The 24,818-nt window shown below is 46.2% G+C and overlaps 1 protein-coding gene across 1 annotated transcript in view; it reads left to right on the forward strand.

Annotated features, from left to right (window-relative positions):
* The window catches only part of kcnh2 (potassium voltage-gated channel subfamily H member 2), a 105,287-nt gene that overhangs the window by 7,885 nt on the left and 72,584 nt on the right, over positions 1 to 24,818 (forward strand). Inside the window, exon 2 of the mRNA XM_062983679.1 lies at positions 4,191 to 4,421. Within this exon, the coding sequence (XP_062839749.1) occupies positions 4,191 to 4,421 (231 nt within the window). The remainder of the gene's footprint in view (positions 1 to 4,190; positions 4,422 to 24,818) is intronic.

Consider the following 24,818-nt stretch of genomic DNA (forward strand, 5'->3'; position numbering starts at 1 on the left):
TCCCATGCCTTCCCCCCACTACTGTTCTTGGGGGGGGGGGCACACCTTAATTGGCATCATCCCTTCTGGGCCTTGCACAGCCAGGCACCTCTTGACCTCCAGCTTTGCAGAGAAAATGGCTCAAGGATGGAATCCTACCTAGCCCTGTCTCCACCCCCCCCCCCCCAATTCTATGTTTGGGGTCACTACCCCATCCCTACTGGTTGCCACATTCTGCCCAGTGACCCCTTTGGCCACAAGGGCCCTGGGAGGGGGGAGGTTAGGGGGTTCTTTGGTGCAAGTCTGGAGCAGAATCAGTGTTATATTCATACATCTACATAGGAGCCCCGGTGGCGAAGTGTGTTAAAGCACTGAGCTGCTGAACTTGCAGACCGAAAGGTCCCAGGTTCAAACCCTGGGAGCGGAGTGAGCGCCCGCTGTTAGCTCCAGCTCCTGCCAACCTAGCAGTTTGAAAACATGCCAATGTGAGTAGATCAATAGGTACCGCTCCGGCGGGAAGGTAACGGCGCTCCATGCAGTCATGCCAGTGGCCACATGACCTTGGAGGTGTCTACGGGCAACACTGGCTCTTCAGCTTAGAAATGGAGATGAGCCCCAACCCCCAAAGTATGAGTAGATCAATAGGTACTGCTCCGGCGGGAAGGTAACGGCGCTCCATGCAGTCATGCCAGTGGCCACATGACCTTGGAGGTGTCTATGGACAACGCCGGCTCTTTGGCTTAGAAATGGAGATGAGCACCAACCCCCAAAGTATGAGTAGATCAATAGGTACTGCTCCGGTGGGAAGGTAACGGCGCTCCATGCAGTCATGCCAGTGGCCACATGACCTTGGAGGTGTCTATGGACAACGCCGGCTCTTTGGCTTAGAAATGGAGATGAGCACCAACCCCCAAAGTATGAGTAGATCAATAGGTACTGCTCCGGTGGGAAGGTAACGGCGCTCCATGCAGTCATGCCAGTGGCCACATGACCTTGGAGGTGTCTATGGACAACGCCGGCTCTTTGGCTTAGAAATGGAGATGAGCACCAACCCCCAAAGTATGAGTAGATCAATAGGTACTGCTCCGGCGGGAAGGTAACGGCGCTCCATGCAGTCATGCCAGTGGCCACATGACCTTGGAGGTGTCTATGGACAACGCCGGCTCTTTGGCTTAGAAATGGGGATGAGCACCAACCCCCAGAGTATGAGTAAATCAATAGGTACCGCTCCGGCGGGAAGGTAACGGCGCTCCATGCAGTCATGCCAGTGGCCACATGACCTTGGAGGTGTCTACGGGCAACACTGGCTCTTCAGCTTAGAAATGGAGATGAGCCCCAACCCCCAATGTATGAGTAGATCAATAGGTACTGCTCCGGCGGGAAGGTAACGGCGCTCCATGCAGTCATGCCAGTGGCCACATGACCTTGGAGGTGTCTACGGGCAACACTGGCTCTTCAGCTTAGAAATGGAGATGAGCCCCAACCCCCAATGTATGAGTAGATCAATAGGTACTGCTCCGGCGGGAAGGTAACGGCGCTCCATGCAGTCATGCCAGTGGCCACATGACCTTGGAGGTGTCTACGGGCAACACTGGCTCTTCAGCTTAGAAATGGAGATGAGCCCCAACCCCCAAAGTATGAGTAGATCAATAGGTACTGCTCCGGCGGGAAGGTAACGGCGCTCCATGCAGTCATGCCAGTGGCCACATGACCTTGGAGGTGTCTACGGGCAACACTGGCTCTTCAGCTTAGAAATGGAGATGAGCCCCAACCCCCAGAGTCAGACATGACTGGACTTAACATCAGGGGAAAACCTTTACCTTTTACATAGCTTTACTTAAGACTTTGTGTTCTTGTAATTTCGATTCCTGGGTATAGTTGTGTGCCCAAGTTGTCTTCAATGTATGGCAGCTGAAAACAAAGCTATCATGGGGTTTTCTTGCCCCATGACAGATTATTTTTCAGGCATTGAAGCACCAGGACTGTTGACCCTGCCAAACATTCAACTCGTTGAACCCTCAAATGAAGTTAGAAACAGAAGATAGTTGAAGGTTACATTTTTAAATTGCCTTAGCAGCCCAGGAGTCTAATAGGCAGGAATGTTCCTACCTAGCTTTGAGTTTCCTTGTGGAGAGAAAAACAGGTTATTAATAAAATAATAATAGTAGAGTCCCTCTGTGCCTCCCCCAGCCCTGTGCTGGTGTGCCTGTGTCCCAGACAGGAGGGTCAGCATCTCCCTCTCAAGGGCCAGCGGGGGTCAAGGAGAGTCAACCTGAAGGAGACCCTGCAGACCCTGCCTAAACAGCATCCTCCTGACCAACCCTTTGGGAGCCCTTTTTGGGTGGGGGGTCTCCCTTGGCTCCCTTCTGCTCCTTGTTTACTCTGGCCCATGGCTCCCATTTAACAGAAAGGGAAACTGAGGCAGGGAGAAGCTGAGAACTCACTCAGGGGCATGCACCAAGTTAATGGTGAAGATGAGGCTTGAACCCAGATCTACCGTATATACTCGAGTATAAGCCCACCCTAATATAAGCCGAGGCACCTAATTTTACCACACAAAACCTGGGAAAACATTGACTCCAGTATAAGCCGAGAGTGGTAAATTTCAGAAATAAAAATAGAAAGCAATAAAATTATATTAAATTATATTAACATTAGGTTAAATGTTTTTGAATATTTACATAAAGTTCAAATTTAAGATAAGACTGTCCAACTCTGATCAAATCATTATTCTCATCTTCTTCAATGTAAATGGCTTATGCATCCTTTTAATAATAAGAGTAAAATAATACATGTAATAATAATAATAATAATAATAAATACAGGAAAATAATACATATAATAATAAATAGAGTAAAATAATACATGTAATAATAATAATAATAATAATAATAATAATAATAATAATAATAATAATACAGTAGAGTCTCACTTATCCAACATAAACGGGCTGGCAGAATGTTGGATAAGCGAATATGTTGGATAATAAGGAGGGATTAAGGAAAAATTAGTTTATGCTTTTACAAATTAAGCACCAAAACATCATGTTATACCACAAATTTGGCAGAAAACGTAGTTCAATACACAGTAATGTAATGTACAAATTACTGTATTTATGAACTTGGCACCAAAATATCACAATGTATTGAAAACATTGACTGCAAAAAAGCGTTGGATAATCCAGAACGTTGGATAAGTGAGACTGTACTGTAATAATAATAACAAGATCAGAGTGAAATAATAAATGTATTAATAATAATAAAAAATAGAGTAAAATAAATGTAATAGTAGCAATAATAATAGAGAAAAATAATAAATGTACCATATATTCTTGAGTATAAGCTGACCCAACTATAAGCCAACCAAGACCCTCACCCGAGTATAAGCCATGGGGGGCTTTTTCAGTCTTAAAAAAAGGGCTGAAAAACTAGGCTTATACTCGAGAATATACAGTAATTCCAACCTCTTTGTTGCTGAACAAACCCAGCTTGGTTGCCCACCTGTCCGCCCAGCTGTGGCCTGTCGAGCACTTGCCTCCACAGCCTCCATTGTCTGGGAGGAAGAACTTTGGGGGGGTGGGGTACCAACACCCCACAAATCATTTAGTGCAGATGAGTCACCCATATGTTTGGCTTAATTGGTGCTTAATTGCAAGGGATCTGGGCAGGAAGCACAGGAACCATCTGTCAGATCTGGATCTGGACAAGAGGGAACGAGGACTTGGGGGGGGGGCACTGCAGCTTAGTAATGGGGAGGGTCCCTTTGCTTTCCTTCTGGGGCCAAGAAAGGGGAGGGGGCTAGATGCCTTTTTGCAGTGCTTGGATTCTTAAGGGAAAAAGCAGACCGACGTTGGGATGATTTATTTATCCTCCCAGACTTTTATGTGATTTTGTCCAGCTTCATGCGGTGATGTCATTCTCCTTGCCATTTCTGAATTGACTCCGCGGGTTCCCGCACACAAAGGCAAACCAATCAAAGTGTGGGCAGTCTATTGTCGAAGGCTTCCACGGCCGGAATCACTCGGGTGTTGTTGTGTGGTTTCCAGGCTGTATGGCTGTGTTTTAGCAGCATTTTCTGCTGGCGAAACATCAGGAGAGAATGCTGCTAGGACACAACAACACCCCAGATGCAACCTGTTGGAGTGTTCCTCCTGGCAGGAAGGCCTTGTCGTGTGTGGTCTTTGTCCTGACGCTTGGCGTTGTCCTTCGCAGGCCGCAAGTTCATCATCGCCAACGCCCGGGTGGAGAACTGCGCCATCATCTACTGCAACGATGGCTTCTGCGACCTGTGCGGCTACACGCGGGCCGAGGTCATGCAGAAGCCCTGCACCTGCGACTTCCTCTACGGCCCATGCACACAGCGCACCGCCACCGCCCAGATCGCCCAGGCCCTCATGGGCTCCGAGGAGCGCAAGGTGGAGATCTCCTTCTACCGCAAGGACGGTAAGTCATGGGGACCCCCAAGAGTGACCCCCACTTGGAAGCAGAACGGCCAAAGGTCTGGAAGCCACGGGTCCCTCTGAGGAACAGCTGAAGGAGCTCCAGGGGATGTTGAGCCTGGAGAAGAGCCAGGTTTCACTATCACTATGGAACACTATAATGATGATGATGATGATGATGATGATGATGATTGAACTTCAAAGAGTATGGCAGAAACCAGTGCAGGGGGTCCCGGTGGTGATGGGCACATTGAGTGCCATGCCAAAAGATCTCAGACGGCATTTGGAAACAACAGACATTGACAAAATCACGATCTGCCAACTGCAAAAGGCCACCCTACTGGGATCTGCACGCATCATCCGAAAATATATCACACAGTCCTAGACACTTGGGAAGTGTTCGACTTGTGATTTTGTGATACGAAATCCAGCATATCTATCTTGTTTGCTGTGTCATAATAAAATAATAACATATAATAAATATAATAATAATAATAATAATAATAATAATAATAATAATATAAAACAATAGACATTGACAAAATTACGATCTGCCAACTGCAAAAGGCCACCCAACTGGGATCTGCACGCATCATCCGAAAATACATCACATAGTCCTAAACGCTTGGGAAGGGCTCGACTTGTGATTTTGTGATACGAAATCCAGCCTGTCTTATCTTGTTTGCTGTGTCATAATAAAATAATAATAATAATAATAATAATAATAATAATAATAATAATAATAATAATAATAATAATAATAATACATCACACAGTCCTAGACACTTGGGACATTATTATTAATAATAATAATAATAATAATAATAATTTTATTCTTGTACACTGCCTCTATCTCCCCGCAGGGACTCAGGGCGGCTTACAAATGCAAAAAAGTATACATACAAAAACACCAAATACCGAAAATGCACAAATGAAAAATTAAAACATACGATTAAAATCAAACCATTAATAAGACAAAGTTAAAACGCAGCAATGAAACATAAGGATGGGCTGATCAAAGTGCACTAAGTGAGATTTGTAAACATGGAGGAAGTTAAAAGTGCTATAAGAACATGGGGGAGAACCCAAAAGTGAGTTGAACCCTGAGGCTATATAGAGAAATTACCCATGCGGATGCAACCGATCAAGGATATTTTTGTTCCTTGCTTGTAAATGTCATTCCCTAATGGGTCCTATCATAAAAACATGGGAAAAGCTTATTAAACTGCACAAACTTTGTTTTTTTGCGGGAGGGACATCCTGCAGCAACACATTTTCCTATCGTTCTTCAATATCTCATCGAGTTTCAACCAGTTCAGCATGGTTTGTGCCACAAAAACAAAGTTTCTGGGACGTAACAACTACAGTAGAGTCTCGCTTATCCAATATAAACGGAAAGTTGGATAAGCGGAAATGTTGGGTAATTAGGAGGGATTAAGGAAAAGCCTATTGAATGTCAAATTACGTTATGATTTTACAAATTAAGCACCAAAACATCATGTTTTACAACAAATTGAGCCCCTGATGGCGTAGTGGACTAAAGCCTTGTGACTTGAAGGTTGGGTTGCTGACCTGAAAGCTGCAGGTTCGAATTTCATCTGGGGGGAGCGCGGATGAGCTCCCTCTCTCAGCTCCAGCTCCATGCGGGGACATGAGAGAAGCCTCCCACAAGGATGGTAAAAACATCAAAAATGTCCGGGCGTCCCCTGGGCAACGTCCTTGCAGACGGCCAATTCTCTCACTCCAGAAGCAACTCAAGTTGCTCCTGACACGAAAAAAAAACAAACAAATGGACAGAAAAAGCAGTTCAATACATGGTAACGTTATGTAGTAATAACTGTATTTACAAATTTGCCACCAAAACATCGCAATGTATGGAAAACATTGACTACAAAAACATTGACTACTAAAAGGCAAACTGCGTTGGATAATACAGAACGTTGGATGAGTGAAGGTTGGATAAGTGAGACTCTACTGTACTTCCAAAGTATTAACGCACAATTGAACAGGAATAACACTTTCAAACCAGGAACAGAAACATTTTCCAAATTTAGTTACATAGTGTATTTGGAAGGATGCTCCATTGAGGGGAAGGGGCAACCTTCTTTTCTTCTGCCCTGGAGACTCGGACGCAAGGGAGCCATGGGTTCAAACTCCAGGAAAAGAGCTTCCACCTCAAGCTCAGGAAGAACCTTCTGATGGTGGAAGCTTCTGCTGCCTGGAAGTCCTTCTTTGGAGATTTATAGGCTGAATGGCCATCTGTCGGGAGGGCTTTGGTTGTGTTTTCCTCCAGGGCAGAAGGAAATTGGAGTGGATGGCCCTTGGGTGCCCCTTCCAAGGGAGATTTTGAAGCAGAGTCTGGATTTCCATCTCCTGGGAGTGCTTTGATTGCATCTTGCTGCCTAATAGAACCAGGCTGGACTGGATGACCTTTGGGGTCTCTTCCAACGCTAGGATTCTAGGTTTCTATGTCTGCTTCACCTTTGGCTCCAGTGGTCTTTCTAGAGCCCACTCTCCATCCCTTTGTTCTTGTTCCTCTGGTTCTTTTGTAGATTCTGGGTAAAAGTCTGGAGGCTGTTTTGTTGTTGTTGTTGTTGTTGTTGTCCCAGTGTAAGCCACCCTGAGTCCTTCGGGAGATGGAGCGGGGTATAAAGTCATTATTATTATTATTATCATCAACACAACGACGTTGTATGGCACAGCAAACAAGATAGATATGCTGGATTTCGTTTCGCAAAATCACAAGTCGAACACTTCCCAAGTGTCTAGGACTGTGTGATATATTTTCTGATGATGTGTGCAGATCCCAGTAGGGTGGCCTTTTGCAGTTGGCAGATGGTGATTTTGTCAATGTCTATTGTTTCCAAATGCCGGCTGAGATCTTTTGGCACGGCACCCAGTGTGCCCATCACCACCGGGACCACCACCGGGACCACCACCGGGTTAGGGTTAGGGTTATTAGGGATTATTATTATTATTATTATTATTATTATTATTATTATTTTATTGTATGACACAGCAAACAAGATAGACATGCTGGATTTCGTATCACAAAATCACAAGTCGAACACTTCCCAAGCATTTAGGACTGTGTGATGTATTTTCGGATGATGCGCGCAGATCCCAGTAGGGTGGCCTTTTGCAGTTGACAGATTGTAATTTTGTCAATGTCTATTGTTTCCAAATGCCAGTGGCTGAGGTCTTTTGGCACGGCACCCAGTGTGCCCATCACCACCGGGACCACCTGCACTGGTTTTTGCCAGAGTCTTTGAAGTTCAATCTTGAGGTCTGAGAGCGGCTGAGTTTTTCCTGTTGTTTTTCGTCAATGCGACTGTCACCTGGGATGGCAACATCAATTATTATTATTATTTTGTTGTTGTTGTTGTTGTTAGGGTTGTTAGGCTCAGGGGATGTCGTCAAGCCTTTTTGTTGTTATTGTTGTTGTTGTTATCGATTTGATTTGTACCCCCCGTTCTTATCAATGGCTTTGGGGATGCTATCAAGCCTTGTTGTTGTTGTTATTGTTGTTGTTGTTATCGATTTGATTTGTACCTCCCGTTCTTATCAATGGCTTTGGGGATGCTATCAAGCCTTGTTGTTGTTGTTGTTGTTGTTGTTGTTATCGATCTGATTTGTACCCCCTCTTTTTTATTAATGTCTCTGGGGATGCTATCAAGCTTTCTTGCTGTTGTTGTTGTTTGCCTTCGGGTCATTTCCAGCCCACGGTGACCCTCAGAGCGACCTTTTTTGCAGGGATTTCTCGGCAAGGTTTGTTCCCAGGAGGCTTTTGGCGCAGTGGTGCAAAACGTCCATGAGGTCAGCGCTAAAATGGAATCCGACTCACAGCAATATTGAGTAAACAATTCAAACCACACCATTAAAATGAGTGCTAAAAGTGTTTGCAGGGCACGAATGAAAGCAACGCCGCAGCCTTCCTTTAAAAGCATTCGGTTCCGGAAAGTCTGCCCGGAATAAAAATATCTCCGATACGGGAAGGGCGCCAGAGAGGGATTTTATCTGTTCTCTTGTGGCAGAGAGTTCCGCAGGCTGGGAGCCAACACCCAAAAGGCCCTGAATGGCTCTCTTGCCCTTTTTTCCTTTCTGTTTTTTTTGGGGGGTGGGGGGGATTTGGGCACATGTAGCACCACATCTGGGTGGCAAATCCTTCATTGATAAGCTTGCATGGGCCTGAGAGTAGTCCCATTGAATCCTTTAGATTTACGCTTTTCAACATTGGATTTGGTAGATACTGTCTAGTTGGGAAAAATCCACAGAGGCTGGATGGTCCTCTGTCAGGAGGGCTTTGATGATATCTTCCTGCCTGGTAGAGTAAGGTTGGACTGGATGGCCTTTTGGGGTCCCTTCTAACTCTGAAGATTTAGGGTTCCGTCCCAGTTTTAAATATCTCCCATCCTGTGAATGTGATCCCTGTTATGCATTTGGAGTTATTTCGGAAGCAGGTATATTCATGTCTCCGGGTGTTTAAAAAGTAATGAGGGGAAAGGGCAAAAAGAAGAGGTGTTTTAACAAAATGCTCTTTCTTGTTGGCTCATTAATCATGTTGCTAAAATGGTGGCGATGAGAGTGTTCTTTTTTAAAAAAAAATAATCTTTATTATAATGGGGTCGTTAACACCGTAATGCGAACATCAATACGGCATTGTTAATGGTTGGATAATGCCCTTGCTCTTAATGGGAGCAGCAATGCATTTAGGCCCCGTGGATAATATTGTGTGGCTGAAGTGGGGCAGTTGCATAAAGGGGGGGGGGGGTACCTTGATCTAGAAGGGCCCCTTGGCTTGGGATTGGCTGCAGCAACACACACACACACACACACACACACAAACACACCCCACCCAAAAGCTGGAAGATAGAATATCTGGGCACTGCAATTGAAGGGAGATGTTGACAAGCTCGAAAGTGTCCCGAGGAAGGTGGCTAAAATGATTATGGGTCTGGAGAACAAGCCCTATGAGGAGCGGCTTAAAGAGCTGGGCATGTTTAGCCTGCAGAAGAGAAGGCTGAGAGAGTGAAGACATGCTTTCAATGGGTGAAAAACTCAGGGCTATGTCTGTTTTTATTGTTGTTTTTATTGTTGTTTTTATTGTTATTTTAAAGCTAAGTGTATTGTTTTAATATATTACTGTAAACCGCTCCGAGCCAAACTGGGAGTAGCGGTATACAAGTTTAACAAATAAATAAAATAAATTTTAAAAAAATGATAGCCATGGATCAAGATGTGAGGGGAAGGAAGTCCTAGGGAGGAGGGAGCAGGCTGCCTTTCTGCTGCCCTGGAGACTAGGACCCAATGGAACAATGGCTTTAAACTTCAAGAAAGGAGATTACAACTGAACATTAGGAAGAACTTCCTCACGGTGAGAGCTGTTCAGCAGTGGAACTCTCTGCCCCATGTGCATGGTGGAGGCTCCTTCCCAGGGCTGCCCTTCCGCCTCCCCAACAAACCTGCCCATTATGATGGGCTTTGTTTTGCTGCCAGAGGTTCTGGTGCAGCTGGTTTGGAAAGAGGCGAAGCGGCACAAACCCAGCAGCAGCCGGGCTTTTCTGGGAAATGGAGCCGCAAGAGTCAGTTGCTCTGCTGAGCCCTGTGCATCTCTCTCCCTTCCTGGGCCTTGGATTTGTGTATTATGAAATCATGGGGCCAGCAGACCCACAGCTAAACCCACTTGCCATCTTCTAGAACAGAGCTGTTGGGGTTATTAAATGTTATTCAATTACTATTATTATTATTATTATTATTATTGACACAACGACATACCGTAGTATGACACAGCAAATGAGATAGATATGCTGGACTTCATATCACAAAATCACAAGTCCTAGGGGAGTGGCGGCCTATAAGTTTAAATAATAATAAGTAAATAAATTGAACACACGTTTAGGACTGTGTGATGTATTATCGAATGGTGTGCGCAGATCCCAGTAGGGTGGTCTTTTGCAGTTAGCAGATCGTAATTTATAGAATCATATAATAGTAGAGTTGGAAGAGACCTTATAGGCCATCCAGTCCAACCCCATTCTGCCAAGAAGCAGGAAATCGCAAGAAGCAGGAAATTTTGTCAATGTCTATTGTTTCCAAATGTGGGCTGAGATCTTTTGGCACGGCACCCAGTGTGCCCATCACCACTGGGACCACCTGTACTGGTTTCTGCCAGAGTCTTTGAAGTTCGATCTTGAGATCTTGATAACGGTTGAATTTTTCCTGTTGTTTTTTGTCAATCTGATTGTCACCTGGGATGGCGACATCAATGATCTAGACTTTTTTCTTTTCCACAACCGTGAGGTCTGGTGTGTTGTGTTCCAGAACTTTGTCAGTCTGGATTCGAAGATCCCACAGTATTTTTGCATGTTCATTTTCCACTCCCTTTGCAGGTTTGTGATCCCACCAATTCTTTATTGCTGGCAGATGGTATTTGTGGCATAAGTTCCAATGAATCATCTGGGCCACATAGTTGTGCCTCTGTTTTTGTAGTCCGTCTGTGTGATTTTCTTACAGCAGCTGAGGAGATGATCCATGGTTTCGTCAGCTTCCATGCACAGTCTACATTTTGGGTCATCAGCTGATTTTTCAATCTTGGCCTGAATGGCCTTTGTCCTGATGTCTTGTTCCTGGGCTGCAAGGATCAGGCCTTCTGTCTCCTTCTTCAGGGTCCCATTTGTGAGCCAGAGCCAGGTCTTCTATTATTATTATTATTATTATTATTATTATTATTAATTGCCTTTGTCCTGATGTCTTGCTCCTGGGCTGCAAGGATCAGGCCTTCTGTCTCCTTCTTCAGGGTCCCATTCGTGAGCCAGAGCCAGGTCTTCTATTATTATTATTATTATTATTATTATTATTATTAATTGCCTTTGTCCTGATGTCTTGCTCCTGGGCTGCAAGGATCAGGCCTTCTGTCTCCTTCTTCAGGGTCCCATTCGTGAGCCAGAGCCAGGTCTTCTATTATTATTATTATTATTATTATTATTATTATTATTATTAATTGCCTTTGTCCTGATGTCTTGCTCCTGGGCTGCAAGGATCAGGCCTTCTGTCTCCTTCTTCAGGGTCCCATTCGTGAGCCAGAGCCAGGTCTTCTATTATTATTATTATTATTATTATTATTAATTGCCTTTGTCCTGATGTCTTGCTCCTGGGCTGCAAGGATCAGGCCTTCTGTCTCCTTCTTCAGGGTCCCATTCGTGAGCCAGAGCCAGGTCTTCTATTATTATTATTATTATTATTATTATTATTATTATTAATTGCCTTTGTCCTGATGTCTTGCTCCTGGGCTGCAAGGATCAGGCCTTCTGTCTCCTTCTTCAGGGTCCCATTCGTGAGCCAGAGCCAGGTCTTCTCCTTATCAGTTTTCTTTCAATTTTGTCAAGGAGCTGCCCATGCAAGGCTTTGTTGTGCCAGCTGTCAGCTCTAGTTTGTAGTGCAGTCTTCTTGTACCGATTCTTTGTCTGCTGTGCTTTGAGAAGTTTCTGATTTTTTACCTCAATCAAAGCAGGCTCTTCACTTTTCTTTACATATTCTGCCAGGACATTATTATTATTATTATTAAAAGTAGAGCATGAATATAGTCTGTCTAAAGCAAACATGGGCCAACTTCAGCCCTCCCTCCAGGTGTTTTGGACTGCAACTCCCACCATTCCTAACAGCCCCAGGCCCCTTCCTTTCAACTGGGACCCCTGGGCCTTTGGGGGCTACAAGGACCCACTCGGGGGGAAAGGAAGGGCCTGAGGCTGTGAAGAATGGTGGGAGTTTTAGTTCACAACACCTGGAGGGCCCACGTTTGCTCATGCCTGCCTTAGACCCTGAGCATCTTTGCATTTGAGCTGCTGCTTCATCATCCACCGTGACGCCAAGTCCTTGATGGAGAACTTCCTCATTCCTTACTGCACGCTGCTGGACATTTTTATGGTGACGTAAATTAGTTAAATTAGCCTCCCCCGCATAAGCGGTCCCTAAATGTTCCTACTTGACAGATGCAACAGTCTTTTGGGTTGCTTAGGTCAACAACGAGCTGTGACTATTTATTTAATGGTCGGGCACTCAATCCAACTCGGGCTTCGAACTCATGACCTCTCGGTCAGTAGTGATTTATTGCAGCTGGCTAGAGTGCAGGTGGAGCCATGGGTTCAAATTGGAGGGGAAATCATTTCATCTCAATGTGAGGAATAATTTCCCAATGGAAAGAGCTGTTCAAGAATGGAATATACTTTGTATCTATGACCATTTCCTCCTGGTTGCACTTTATCTTGCCCTATCAATTTGTTATAGTCACAGGGTCCACCCCACCCGTTGCTCTCCCATTGACGGTAGCACTTAATCAACTACCTCTTTTACAATATTCACTCGCTGCACTTTACCCACTTCAGTTTATCCTTCTACTTGGGTGCCAAATTCATGTTTTTACTATGGTTATTATTTTATATGTTTACTATGGTTAGAGTTTTAATTTTAATGTCTGTGTTTGTATTTTCTGATGATATTTTATTTGGGTTTGCTGTTTTTATTTGGGCTTGGCCCCATGTGTGCTGCCCCAAGTCCCTTCGGGGAGATGGAGGCGGGGTATAAAAATAAAGTATTATTATTATTATATTACTAGCTGTGCCTGGCCACACATTGCTGTGGCTTATGGGAATTCTTTGTTGGCCAGGTAGAATAGCAGTGAATAGCCTTGCAGCCTCAAAGCCTGGCCATTTTCTTCTTATGGGAATCCTTGTTTGGTGAGCTGGAATGCAACGGAATAGGCTTGCTGTTTGGAAGGCTGGGTACTTGCGTTCTAGGGGAATGGTTTTTTGGGCTGCTAGAATTGCAATGAATAGCCTCACTGCTTCAAAGCCTGGCTGCTTGCTACCTAGGGGAATCTTTAGTTAGCCAGCTTCAATAGTACAGAGTAGTATCGCTGCTTCAAAGCCTGGGTTAATCCTTTGTTGGTCGGGTTAAATTGCACTGAATAGCCTTGCAGCTTCAATGCCTGGCTGTGATATACTTAGGCCAATCTGGGTTGTTTTGGGGGAGGAGGGGTGAGTGAAGGACATACCTTGGTGTATTGTGGCCAAATTTGGTGTGATTTGGTTCAGTGGTTTTGTTGTTTACTCAGTCCTACAAACGTACATTACATTTTTATATACAGTAGAGTCTCACTTATCCAACGTTCTGGATTATCCAACGCATTTTTGTAGTCAATGTTTTCAATATATCATGATATTTTGGTGCTAAATTCGTAAATACAGTAATTACTACATAGCATTAATGTGTAATGAACTACTTTTTCTGCCAGATTTGTTGTATAACATGATGTTTTGGTGCTTAATTTGTAAAATCATAACCTATTTTGATGTGTAATAAGTTTTTCCTTAATCTCTCCTTGTTATCCAACATATTCGCTTATCCAACATTCTGCCGGTCCATTTATGTTGGATAATTGAGACTCTACTGTATATAGATTATACTGCCTGGAGGTTGGATGCCCATCTGCCTGGACGGCTTACATTGTGTCCTCCTGCCCTGCAGAAGGGGGTTGGTCTGGATGGCCCTTGGGGACCCCTTCCAGCTCTAGGAGCCTGTGATGCTATGATCCTGTCCTATTTTCGTCCTGTGGATATAAACAGATTGCTCCGTGCCAAGTCTATGCTTCTGTGCTTCTCTTTCCCCGCAAAGCCCCTAAAACAGAGGAGAAGGAGGCTGTCTGTCCCCAAAGTGTCTCCTCCACCTTCCTCTGTAGGCAGATGTTTTGGCAGTTGCCATGGCGACACTTCTGGGCACAGCACACACTTGCACACACAACACACACACCCACACCCAGAGAGAGAGGCCTGGCGCTGGCTCTCCCAAGGCAGGCGCTCTGCCGAGAGATTTATGGCTATTTGTGCCGCGGGTGAAGGCTGGCGTCCATCGGGGCGACCGACGGGCCCTCGAGCGAAGAGCCCTGGCGGTGGGCGGCCCTGTCCCTCTGCCAGCCGGCCACCCAGGACGCCTCCCACCCAAGGCCCTGGCCCTGGGTCACACCTCGTGGCTGTGAGCTGCTGACCCTGCACATGGCACATGCTCACAAGCAGTGGGCACACAACCAGCAATGGACAGAACATCTCAATCAGGAGCGACAGAAGCCTGGCTCTGGGTCCCGTGGAGGCTTCCAAGCAGAAGCCGGATGGGCACCTTGGACACGGACTTCCTGGAGAGGGTGGGACTGATGGCCCTTGGGTGCCCCTTGTTGTGGCAATCTCTGAGCGGTTAGACTCAATTTAACCCTCTCTGGGGGAGATTCCACCAAAAATCAGCAGAGTAGCGAAAGCAAAGCTTTTAAATACAACAGTTACTTAACACGGGGCAAGCAAGAGAAGCCTTTGACCATTTAGGATTGCAATGGACTGAGGAGTCTCAATAAAAGTTCAAAAAGTATTTATTCAGGTAAAAAGAACTCCATTGTAGATAGAAAGGCTTGGGAGCTATGTAGTCTACTCTAGACTGGTTTCTAAGGAAAAATAACAAACATCTAAATAGTTACATCTTGCCAGGAGAGATGGCAGGATGCTTCTTGTTAGCTTGAAGAACAAAGGGAGAAGAGAAAACCAAAATGGTTCCAACCTCATGGTCCAGTTTATTGGAGCAATAAAAGAGATTCTGACCAATGAGAAGTTAGTGTCCCTAAAGATTCACATTTCTACTAACTTCAAAGTAAGGGATGTGACGTAAACAGGACAGAGTGAAACACAGTAAAGCCTGTCTCGGCATGCTTTGGAAACAGGGAAAGGATTCCCTCCATCTAACTCTATCATCTATCTAACTACATCTAGGCTTGAGTAGTCCAGGGTGATTCCCAACACCCATTCCCCTCGTTCTAGGATTCGATGCTTGTGACAGTTTGCTGGGCCAGTGTTGGAGCACTGGGATACAAGAGATATAGGTTCAGATTTCGATTCAGCCATGGGAACATGCTGGGTGGCCGTTGGGCAAGTCGCACTCTCTCAGCCTCTGAGGAAGACAAATCCCCTCTGATTTGTCATGGTTTGCAAAAGCACTGTGCTGTGTGTGTTAATTGGAAAATGATGTCGATTGGCTGAGCCTGCAAAGATCTGGTGAAATTATTTTTATATTATTATTATTATTATTATTATTATTATTATTATTATTATTATTATTATTTTTATATCCTGAATTCATCTCCCCAGAGGGACATGGGGCGGCTAAAATGGGGCCAAAGCCCGGGCAAATACAATAACAAACATAAAACAACATCAAATAACAGAAACCACGCGCAAATAAAAATTAAAAATTAACATAAAAGTAAAATAACAAACGTTAGTAAAACACAAGTTAAACCGGCAATAGAATCATAAAAATGAACTGGGCAAAAGTGCACTAAGTGAGGTTTGTAAACAAGAGGTAGATTAAAAGTGCTATAAGATCATGGGAGAGCACCTTGAAGTGGGAGTGAACCCTGTGGCTATAACTTTTTATCTTGTTTCTATGGTTTTATTTGTATTGTTGTGCTTGAATCTGTTTTATTGATTGTTATACTGTTATTGTTATTTTGTTTTATATTTTAACTTGTTTACACCTTGTTTTCTTTTGGGCCTGGCCCCATGTTACCTGCCCCGAGTCTCTTCAGGGAGATGGTGGCGGGATACAAAAATAAAATAAAGTGTTGTTGTTGATTCGATACTGTTTCTGTTCTGCTGCTGCAGAACCAGTTTGGACAAGTTTTCAGTGCTGACTGAGTACTGCTGGTGAACGTGTATTTGAAGAGGCCTTGCTATTTTGAGGCCTGTTTGCTGCTGAGAAAAAAGAGTGAAGAACCAGGACTGTATTTTTCTCAGAAGCTGATTTGTGGTCTGAGGAAGGATTGTTTATGACTGTGGACTTCTGTAAGTGATCAGAGGGATCATTGTAAATACTACTGTTTTTTTATTTCTTGCAATTAGTAAAGTCCCTGTATTTTTGTTCTGCAAACCTGAGTGGCATGTTATTGTCCTGCGGGTGATTCTTGATCACAGGCACACGGAATCAATCCATAATATGATTAGTGCTTAGGAGTATCTGAATGGCTATTTTGGGTTTCTGATCCCTTTATGTCCATAGAAACCCAGTAGATGGCCTTTCGGCAAGTCACACTCTCTCAGCCTCAGAGAGAGGCCTCTTCTATGGACATCTGGCCAAGGAAAACCTAGAAGAGGCAGTCTTGTGGTTTGATTGATGGATGAAGACTCTGGAGATCAGGGTTTGGATCCCTTTATGGATCCCTTCTCAGCCTCAGGAGCCGTAGTGGCGCAATGGGTTAAACTCTTGTGCCGGCTGGACGGGGTACCTGAAGGTTGGGTTGCTGACATGAAAGTTGTTGGTTCGAATCCGTGAGATGGGTGAGCTCCCATCTGTCAGCTGTAGCTTGCGGGGACATGAGAGGAACCTCCCAGCAGGATGGTAACACATCAGGGCAATGTCCCCTGGGCAACGTCTCTGTAGACAGTCAATTCTCTCACACCGGAAGTGACTTGCAGCATGTTCTCAAGTCAGGTGAGCTCCCATCTGTCAGCTCTAGCTTGCAGGTACATGAGAAGCCTCCCAACAGGATGGTAACACTTCTGGGCAATTTCCCCTGGGCAACGTCTCTGTAGACAACCAATTCTCTCAAACCAGAATTGACTTGGAATATGTTCTCAAGTCAGGTGAGCTCCCGTCTGTCAGCTCTAGCTTGCGGGGACATGCAACAGGATGATAATACATCCAGGCAATGTCCCCTGGGCAACGTCTCTGTAGATGGCCAACTGTCTCACACCAGAAGCAACTTGCAGTATGTTCTCAAGTCAGGTGAGCTCCCATCTGTCAGCTCTAGCTTGCAGGGACATGAGAGAAGCTTCCCAGCAGGATGGTAACACATCCGGGCAATGTCCCCTGGGCAACATTTCAGTAGACAGCCGATTCTCTCACACCAGAAGCAACTTGCAGAAAGTTCTTAAGTCGGGTGAGCTCCCGTCTGTCAGCTCTAGCTTGTGGGGACATCAGTGGAAGGATGCTGTCTCTTTAAGTGAGGGGAGAAGGAACTTGGGTGATAAAAATCCAAGTCTTGTGTCGTGAGGAAAGCTTGCTTACGAAAATAATCTGAAGGATAATCGCGAAAGGCCCGAAAGGGGAAGCAGCTGGCTATCGAAGCCACGGCGATGCAACCACAGCTGGGTGCCGTCTGCAGAATCCAAACTGTCCCCAGGAAATGTAAACGGGCGAGAGAGGGACGGACGCGAGGGACGTTGACCCCGGACCACCTGCCAGCAGGGCTTTGCCGGGAATCGTCCTCGGGATTTGTCGGAATTAGGTTTAAGGAGAAGGTTCCTGAGGGCCACTCTGGACATGAATCTGTGAGTGTTGGCAGTGGGCTCCGCAGGAAATGCTCCAGCTGCAGGCTGCTGTGTGTTTTCCGGGCAGTATGGCCATGCTCCAGAAGCATTCTCCCCTGACGTTTCGCCCACATCTAGGGCAGGCATCCTCAGAGGATACCTCACAACCTCTGGGGATGCCTTCCATAGATGTGGGCAAAACGTCAGGAGAAAATACTTCTGGAACATGGCCACACAGCCCGGAATACATAGAACAACCCTATTATTATTATTATTATTATTATTATTATTATTATTATTATTATTATTTCTCACAACCTCTGAGGATGCCTGCCTTAGATGTGGGCGAAACGTCAGGAGAGAATAATTCTGGAACATGGACATACAGCCCGGAATACATAGAACAACCCTATTATTATTATTATTATTATTATTATTATTATTATTATTATTATTATTATTTCTCACAACCTCTGAGGATGCCTGCCATAGATGTGGGCGAAACGTCAGGAGAGAATACTTCTGGAACATGGCCACACAGCCCGGAATACATAGAACAACCCTATTATTATTATTATTATTATTATTATTATTATTATTATTATTATTATTATTTCTCACAACCTCTTAGGATGCCTGCCATAGATGTGGGCAAAAGTTCAGGAGAGAATACTTCTGGAACATGGCCATACTGCCCAGAAAACTCACAGCAACCCTGTGATCCTGGCCATGAAAGCCTTCGACAACACGCTTCAAAGCCTTGACAATGCTGATTTGTGACCAGCAAATGTTTGATTTGTGTGGCTATTTTGTATGCCTACATACCTGGGTCACAGAAGCATTTCTTGGGTTTAAAGTGTTAAGACATAGTTGTGTTGTCCCTTTAAATAGGAAACTCCAGAATGTCTAGGCCAGGCATGGGCAAACTTGGGCCCTCCAGGTGTTTTGGACTTCAACTCCCACCATTCCTAACAGCCTCAGGCCCTTTCCTTTTCCCCCTCCGCCACTTAAGCAGTTCAATACATAATAATGTATGTACTGTATTTATGAATTTAGCACCAAAACATCACAATGTATCAAAAACTGTACAGTAGAGTCTCACTTATCCAAGACTCGCTTATCCAAGGTTCTGGATTATCCAATGCATTTTTGTAGTCAATGTTTTCAATGCATTGTGATATTTTAGTGCTAAATTCATAAATACAGTAATTACTACATAGCATTAATGTGTAATGAACTACTTTTTCTGTCAAATTTGTTGTGTGACATGATGTTTTGGTGCTTAATTTGTAAAATCATAACCTATTTTGATGTTTAATAGGCTTTTTCTTAATATCTCCTTATTATCCAACATATTCGCTTATCCAACGTTCTGCCGGCCCGTTTATGTTGGATAAGTGAGACTCTACTGTACTTGGAATACAGTGCATGCCTATCAAATTTGTAGATGGAACCGAATAAAGAGGTAGCTCATATCCCAGTGGACAGGGTCAGACTTCAAAATGACCTTAATAGATTAAGGTGTGGGACGAAAACCCATGAAATTAATCTCAACGTGGGGAAGTTAGTCTTGCTTAAGAGAGGAAAGTGGGAGAGGAAGAGGAGGAAGAAGAGGAGGAGGAGGAGGAGCGGGGAAGAAATGCACAGATAAAGAATCACTGCTACCCGGCTTGAAAACAGTTCATGTGAAAAGGATCTATGAATATGAGCATGAGTCAACAATGTGATGCGGCAGCAAAAAAAGCTCATGCAATTCTAGGCCGCATCAGTAGTAGCATTGTATCTAGATTGAGGAGGGTATTCATACCAACTCTATCCTGTTTTAGTCAAACCTCACCTGCAATATTTGTTGAGGATGGACGAGCCATTAAGCTCTAATCACCCTCTTTATGAGGTAAATTCCCATTAAAATAGCAGAGTAAAAAATGCAGCAGCGGTGAGACTTACGCGCAGTGTGAGTTTCAGAAGGCCTCTTTGTCATCAGGAAGGCAAAGGGATGCAAAGTTAGCTTTAAAATTTAAAAGCATTTATTGAGGTAAAAAGAAATCCATTGATGGGTAGAAAAGGTTTGGAGCTAACTAGCTAATCTATCCTGTTCTAATACACATAGACGGATTAAAATAACAAAGGTATAGATAGCTACATTTTGACTAATAGAGGACAGAGGTGCGGCCTCTCTGGAACAAAGCAGGAAGCAGGAATGGCGACCAAACCTCGTGGGTCTGTTCTTCTCTAGGGCCATAAACATTCCAAAGGCCAAATTGGGGTAAGTTACTTCAAAGCCCTAGTATCAAAAGAGTCAAAGGGTGGGGTTGACATAAACAGGACAGGAAAGAGGAAACAATAGTTAATCCTAATCAAAGCATGCATGGAACTGGGGAAGGTGTCCCTAACTCTTTTCTAGGCTTCCTATCTAACCATAGAGACTTAAGCAGTGCAAGATGATATTTTATTCCAACAATATTAAGTGGAGTCAGGTGCTTTGGGGGTGCTGCCATTCCGTAAAGGCGGGCTCTGCCCCCCAACCCGGGCTCTGCACCCCTCTGCGTCCCATCCTCGCTCAATGCAATGATAAGGGCTTCTTCACAGTGTTGTGGGAGACCCCAGAGGCCATCCAGTCCCACCCCAGTGTTGATACGGGCGCCCCGCAGGAGAGGGTCCATCCCTTTGGCTTGTAGTTCCCTCTCTTGCTGTTGGATATTGCCGCTCTCTGTCCCTGGGGCTTGGAGGCTGGCGGGGGGCCTGGCAGGTGCCACGTGCGAGCCCCCCCCCTCTTTCCAAGGACACCAGGTGTCTCTTTTCTCGTGGCATCTGCCTCTTCTTTCCTTCTTTTGTTGTCCGGAAGGTAAACATTGCAGCCGTCTCCCAGCTGTAGCCACCCAGGGACACCCCCCCCCCCCGGTTGCTGGGCAATGGGAAGAGCCCTCGTGGGCCCCACCGGGGCACAAACACCGAGGCACGTGGCAGGGCCTTGCGGGGACAGGCGTGTGGCTTGCGGGTGGTCTCCATGGCTCCTGCGGCTCCTTCCTCCCAGGTGATGCGCGCGCCACTGCCTCCGAGCATCGATTAAGAAGAGAAGGGAAGGAAGGGATCCCGCCGGGAGGGAAACAGAAGAGGCTGTGCTGAAGGGCTGCCAAGAGCCGGGTGACCTTTTCCCTTCTCCGTGGAAAGTGACCTGGTTAAGGAACAAAAATGAAAAGAAGAGGAGGAGGAGGAGGAGGGGGGGGCAGCCTTCTCACTTTCCGTCCCCCCCCCTTCTCTTCTGCTTGGATCAAAGGCAAAGGCTCTAATTGGGAGCCGATGGCGAAGCCAGGCCAATTGGGAGGGAAGGAGGGAGGGGTGGGTGCCACAGAAGGCTTTCTTGCAAAAAGGGGAGGGGGCTCCTGTGTCTGAATGGCACCTGCCCCTCCCTGCCCCTCCCCACTCACATACCCAGTGGGGAAGGGGCTCACTTCCCCCTCCTGAGAGTCTCTGCAGAAGAAGACCCTCCTTTTGCATATGGGAATCTCCTTTGTTGAGTTGCTGTGAGTTTTCCGGGCTTTGTTCCAGAAGCATTCTCTCCTGATGTTTCGCCCACATCAATGTTAGGCATCCTTAGAGTTAGTGAGGTGATTTTGAATGTGATTTCCTGCTTCTTGGCAGGGGGTTGGACTGGATGGCCCATGAGGTCTCTTCCAACTCTACTATTCTATGATTCTATGATTCTAGGTCTGTTGGAAACTAGGCAAGTGGGGTTTATATATGTTATATTGTACTGTTCTGTTGCTATATTGTACTGTTCTGGGCATGGCCCCATGTAAGCCGCCCCGAGTCCCCGTTGGGGAGATGGTGGCAGGGTATAAATAAAATTTTATTATTATTATTATTATTATTATTATTATTATTATTATTATTATTTATATATCTGTGGAAGGTTCAGAGTGGGAGAAAGAACTTTTGTCTGTTGGAGGCAAGTGTGAATGTTGCCATTGGCCAGCTGGATTAGCATTTATTCACCTCCCAACACAGGATTCCCCCAGCAGGAAGCAGCCAAGCTTTGAAGCTGCAAGGCCATTAAAAGCTAATCCAGCTGGCCAGTGGCAACCTTCACACTTGCCTCCAACAGACAAGAGTTCTTTCTTTCTTCCTCCCACCCTGGACATCATTCCACAGAGATAGAAACCCCACTGGCCTAGTTTCCAACAGACTTCAACCTCTGAGGATGCCTGCCATAGATGTGGGTGAAAGGTCAGGAGAGAATGCTTCTGGAACATGGCCAGACAGCGCAGAAAACTCACATCAAGCCAGTGATTCTGGCCATGAGAGCCTTTGACAACACAATATCCTTTTGTATTTCTAAACCTCTTTGCAGTCCTGGGCCCCCAGACTCAAAATGCTGGGCCAAACGGAGCCCCTCCCCTCCCCAGGCCCATGTCAGCACATCCCCGGTGGCTCAGCCGGGCAGAGAAGGCATTCTATCAGCATCCTATTTATGGGAGCAGATTGTGACGGCCGGAGGTCAAAGGCCAGACTATTGCAGCGAGGGTCCTGCGAGGGAGAGCTCGCTGGCCCCCTTTGTACAGGTAGGAAGAGGGGCAACAGGGGGGCAACAAGGGGGTGGCTGGACCCCCCATCCGAAGGCAGAGTGACCCCCCCCAGTCCATCCAGGACCCCTTCGATTGTGCCTGGGAGAGACTGCAGCCCCGTCGCCTTCCCGTCCACACTTGTTCCTCGTTAAGGCGGCTAACGAGTTTCAGGGCGGGAAGTGGGTTTGCGCTCAGAAAGGCCGCTGCGGTTTTGCATCCGTCCCTGGCTCCGGCGTCAGCGATGCTGCCGCTCGTTCCTCCCCAGAATAGCTCCCACGTCCTCGGCTGGGGGGGGGGGCCTCCGGGGGCCCAGTCAACCGCATGCATGAAGCCCAGCAAGAGGGGGAGGGGGTGGCCTCAGTGTGCTGTGTTGTGATGTGCAGACCCCCACCCTTTGTACCAATGCCTTGTGCAAGGCCTTCCTGGACGGAATCATGGGGGCATTTTGTGTGACCGCGTGCCCCCCCAAAAAAGCCCTGCTCTAAAAGGTGGTAAATGAGTCTGGGGTCTGATATCACCAACCCACCCACTTGTTTGTTTGGCACCCTTTCTCCCATTGCCTATCAAGCCTGACTTTCTGATCTATTGTCCAACTGACCTAGAGACCCCCCCCCCCCCCAAAAAAAAGCCCTGCTCTAAAAGGTGGCAAATGAGTCTGGGGTCTGGTATCACAAAAAAAAACCCTTATTTGTTTGGCACCCTTTCTCCCATTGCCTATCAAGCCTGACTTTCTGATCTATTGTCCAACTGACCTAGAGACCCCCCCCCCCAAAAAAAAAACAGTCCTGCTCTAAAAGGTGGCAAATGAGTCTGGGGTCTGATATCACAAAAAAACCCTTATTTGTTTGGCACCCTTTTCTCCCATTGCCTATCAAGCCTGACTTAACTTTCTGATCTATTGTCCAACTGACCTAGAGCGACCCCTCCCTCCAAAAGTCCTGTTCTAAAAGGTGGCAAATGAGTCTGGGGTCTGATATCAGAGCCCACCAACCCACCCCTTGTTTGTCTGGCACCCTTTCTCCCATTGCCTATCAAGCCTGACCTTCTGATCTATTGTCCAACTGACCTAGAGAGACCCCTCCCCTTAAAAAAAAGTCCTGCTCTAAAAGGTGGCAAATGAGTCTGGGGTCTGATATCACAACCCTACCTCCCCCTTGTTTGTTTCTCCCTTTCTCCCATTTCCTATCAAGCCTGACTTAACTTTCTGATCTATTGTCCAACTGACCTAGAGAGACCCTCCCCCCAAAAGTCCTGCTTTAAAAGGTGGCAAATGAGTCTGGGGTCTGATATCACAACCCACCCACTTGTTTGTCTGGCACTCTTTCTCCCATTGCCTATCAAGCCTGACTTAACTTTCTGATCTATTGTCCAACTGACCTAGAGACCCCCCCCCCCCCCCACCAAAAAAAAACCATGCTCTAAAAAGTGGCAAATGAGTCTGGGGTCTGATATCACAACCCACCCACTTGTTTGTCTGGCACTCTTTCTCCCATTGCCTATCAAGCCTGACTTAACTTTCTGATCTATTGTCCAACTGACCTAGAGACCCCCCCCCCACCAAAAAAAAACCCATGCTCTAAAAGGTGGCAAATGAGTCTGGGGTCTGATATCACCAAAAAAACCATTATTTGTTTGGCACCCTTTTCTCCCATTGCCTATCAAGCCTGACTTAACTTTCTGATCTATTGTCCAACCAGCCTAGAGAGAGACCCCCCCCCCAAGGCCCTGCTTTAAAAGGTGGCAAATGGGTCTGGGGTCTGATATCACGACCCACCCACTTGTTTGTCTGGCACCGTTTCTCCCATTGCCTATCAGGCCTGAATTAACTTTCTGTCTCTCCTTTTTTTGCATCGCCATAGGTTTTGCCAGCCTATGGCTCTCGGCCCATTAAGCAGGTGGGGTGGGGATTCCCCTGCCATGGTGCCACGCATGTGTCCGTCTGTCTGTCCATCTCCTATTCCCACCCCCTTAATCTCCCGGCCCTCCTTTTGCAGGCCTTTGGGCCTTGAAGGGGGGGGGGGTGTCGCTGACAGCCGGCGGAGGCTGCTTTGTGTCTCTGGGAGGCCAGCCGGCCGGCTATGGCTTTGGTTGCGTCAACATCTGCAGAGAGGAAGGAAGGAGGCCTCGGGGAGGGAAGGAGAGAAGGAGAAAGGAGACAGAGAGAGAGATATGCAAGGAGGAGGAGAGGAAGGGGCTTCTGGGGACAGGGAGGCAACCCCTTCCCCATGTTGTTCCGCAGTAGCAGGTACAATTGCATGCTTGTATATACCAGCCCCGGTGGCAAAGTGCATTAAAGCACTGAGCTGGAGACCGAAAGGTCCCAGGTTCAAATCCTGGGAGCGGTGTGAGCGGCCGCTGTTAGCTCCAGCTTCTGCCAACCTAGCAGTTCGAAAACATGCCAATATGAGTAGATCAATAGGTACAGCTCTGGTGGGAAGGTAACGGCGCTCCATGCAGTCTTGCCGGCTACACGACCTTGGAGGTGTCTACGGACAA

The sequence above is a fragment of the Anolis carolinensis genome, chromosome 6, assembly GCF_035594765.1.
Source record: "Anolis carolinensis isolate JA03-04 chromosome 6, rAnoCar3.1.pri, whole genome shotgun sequence".
NCBI classification, from domain to species: domain Eukaryota; kingdom Metazoa; phylum Chordata; class Lepidosauria; order Squamata; family Dactyloidae; genus Anolis; species Anolis carolinensis.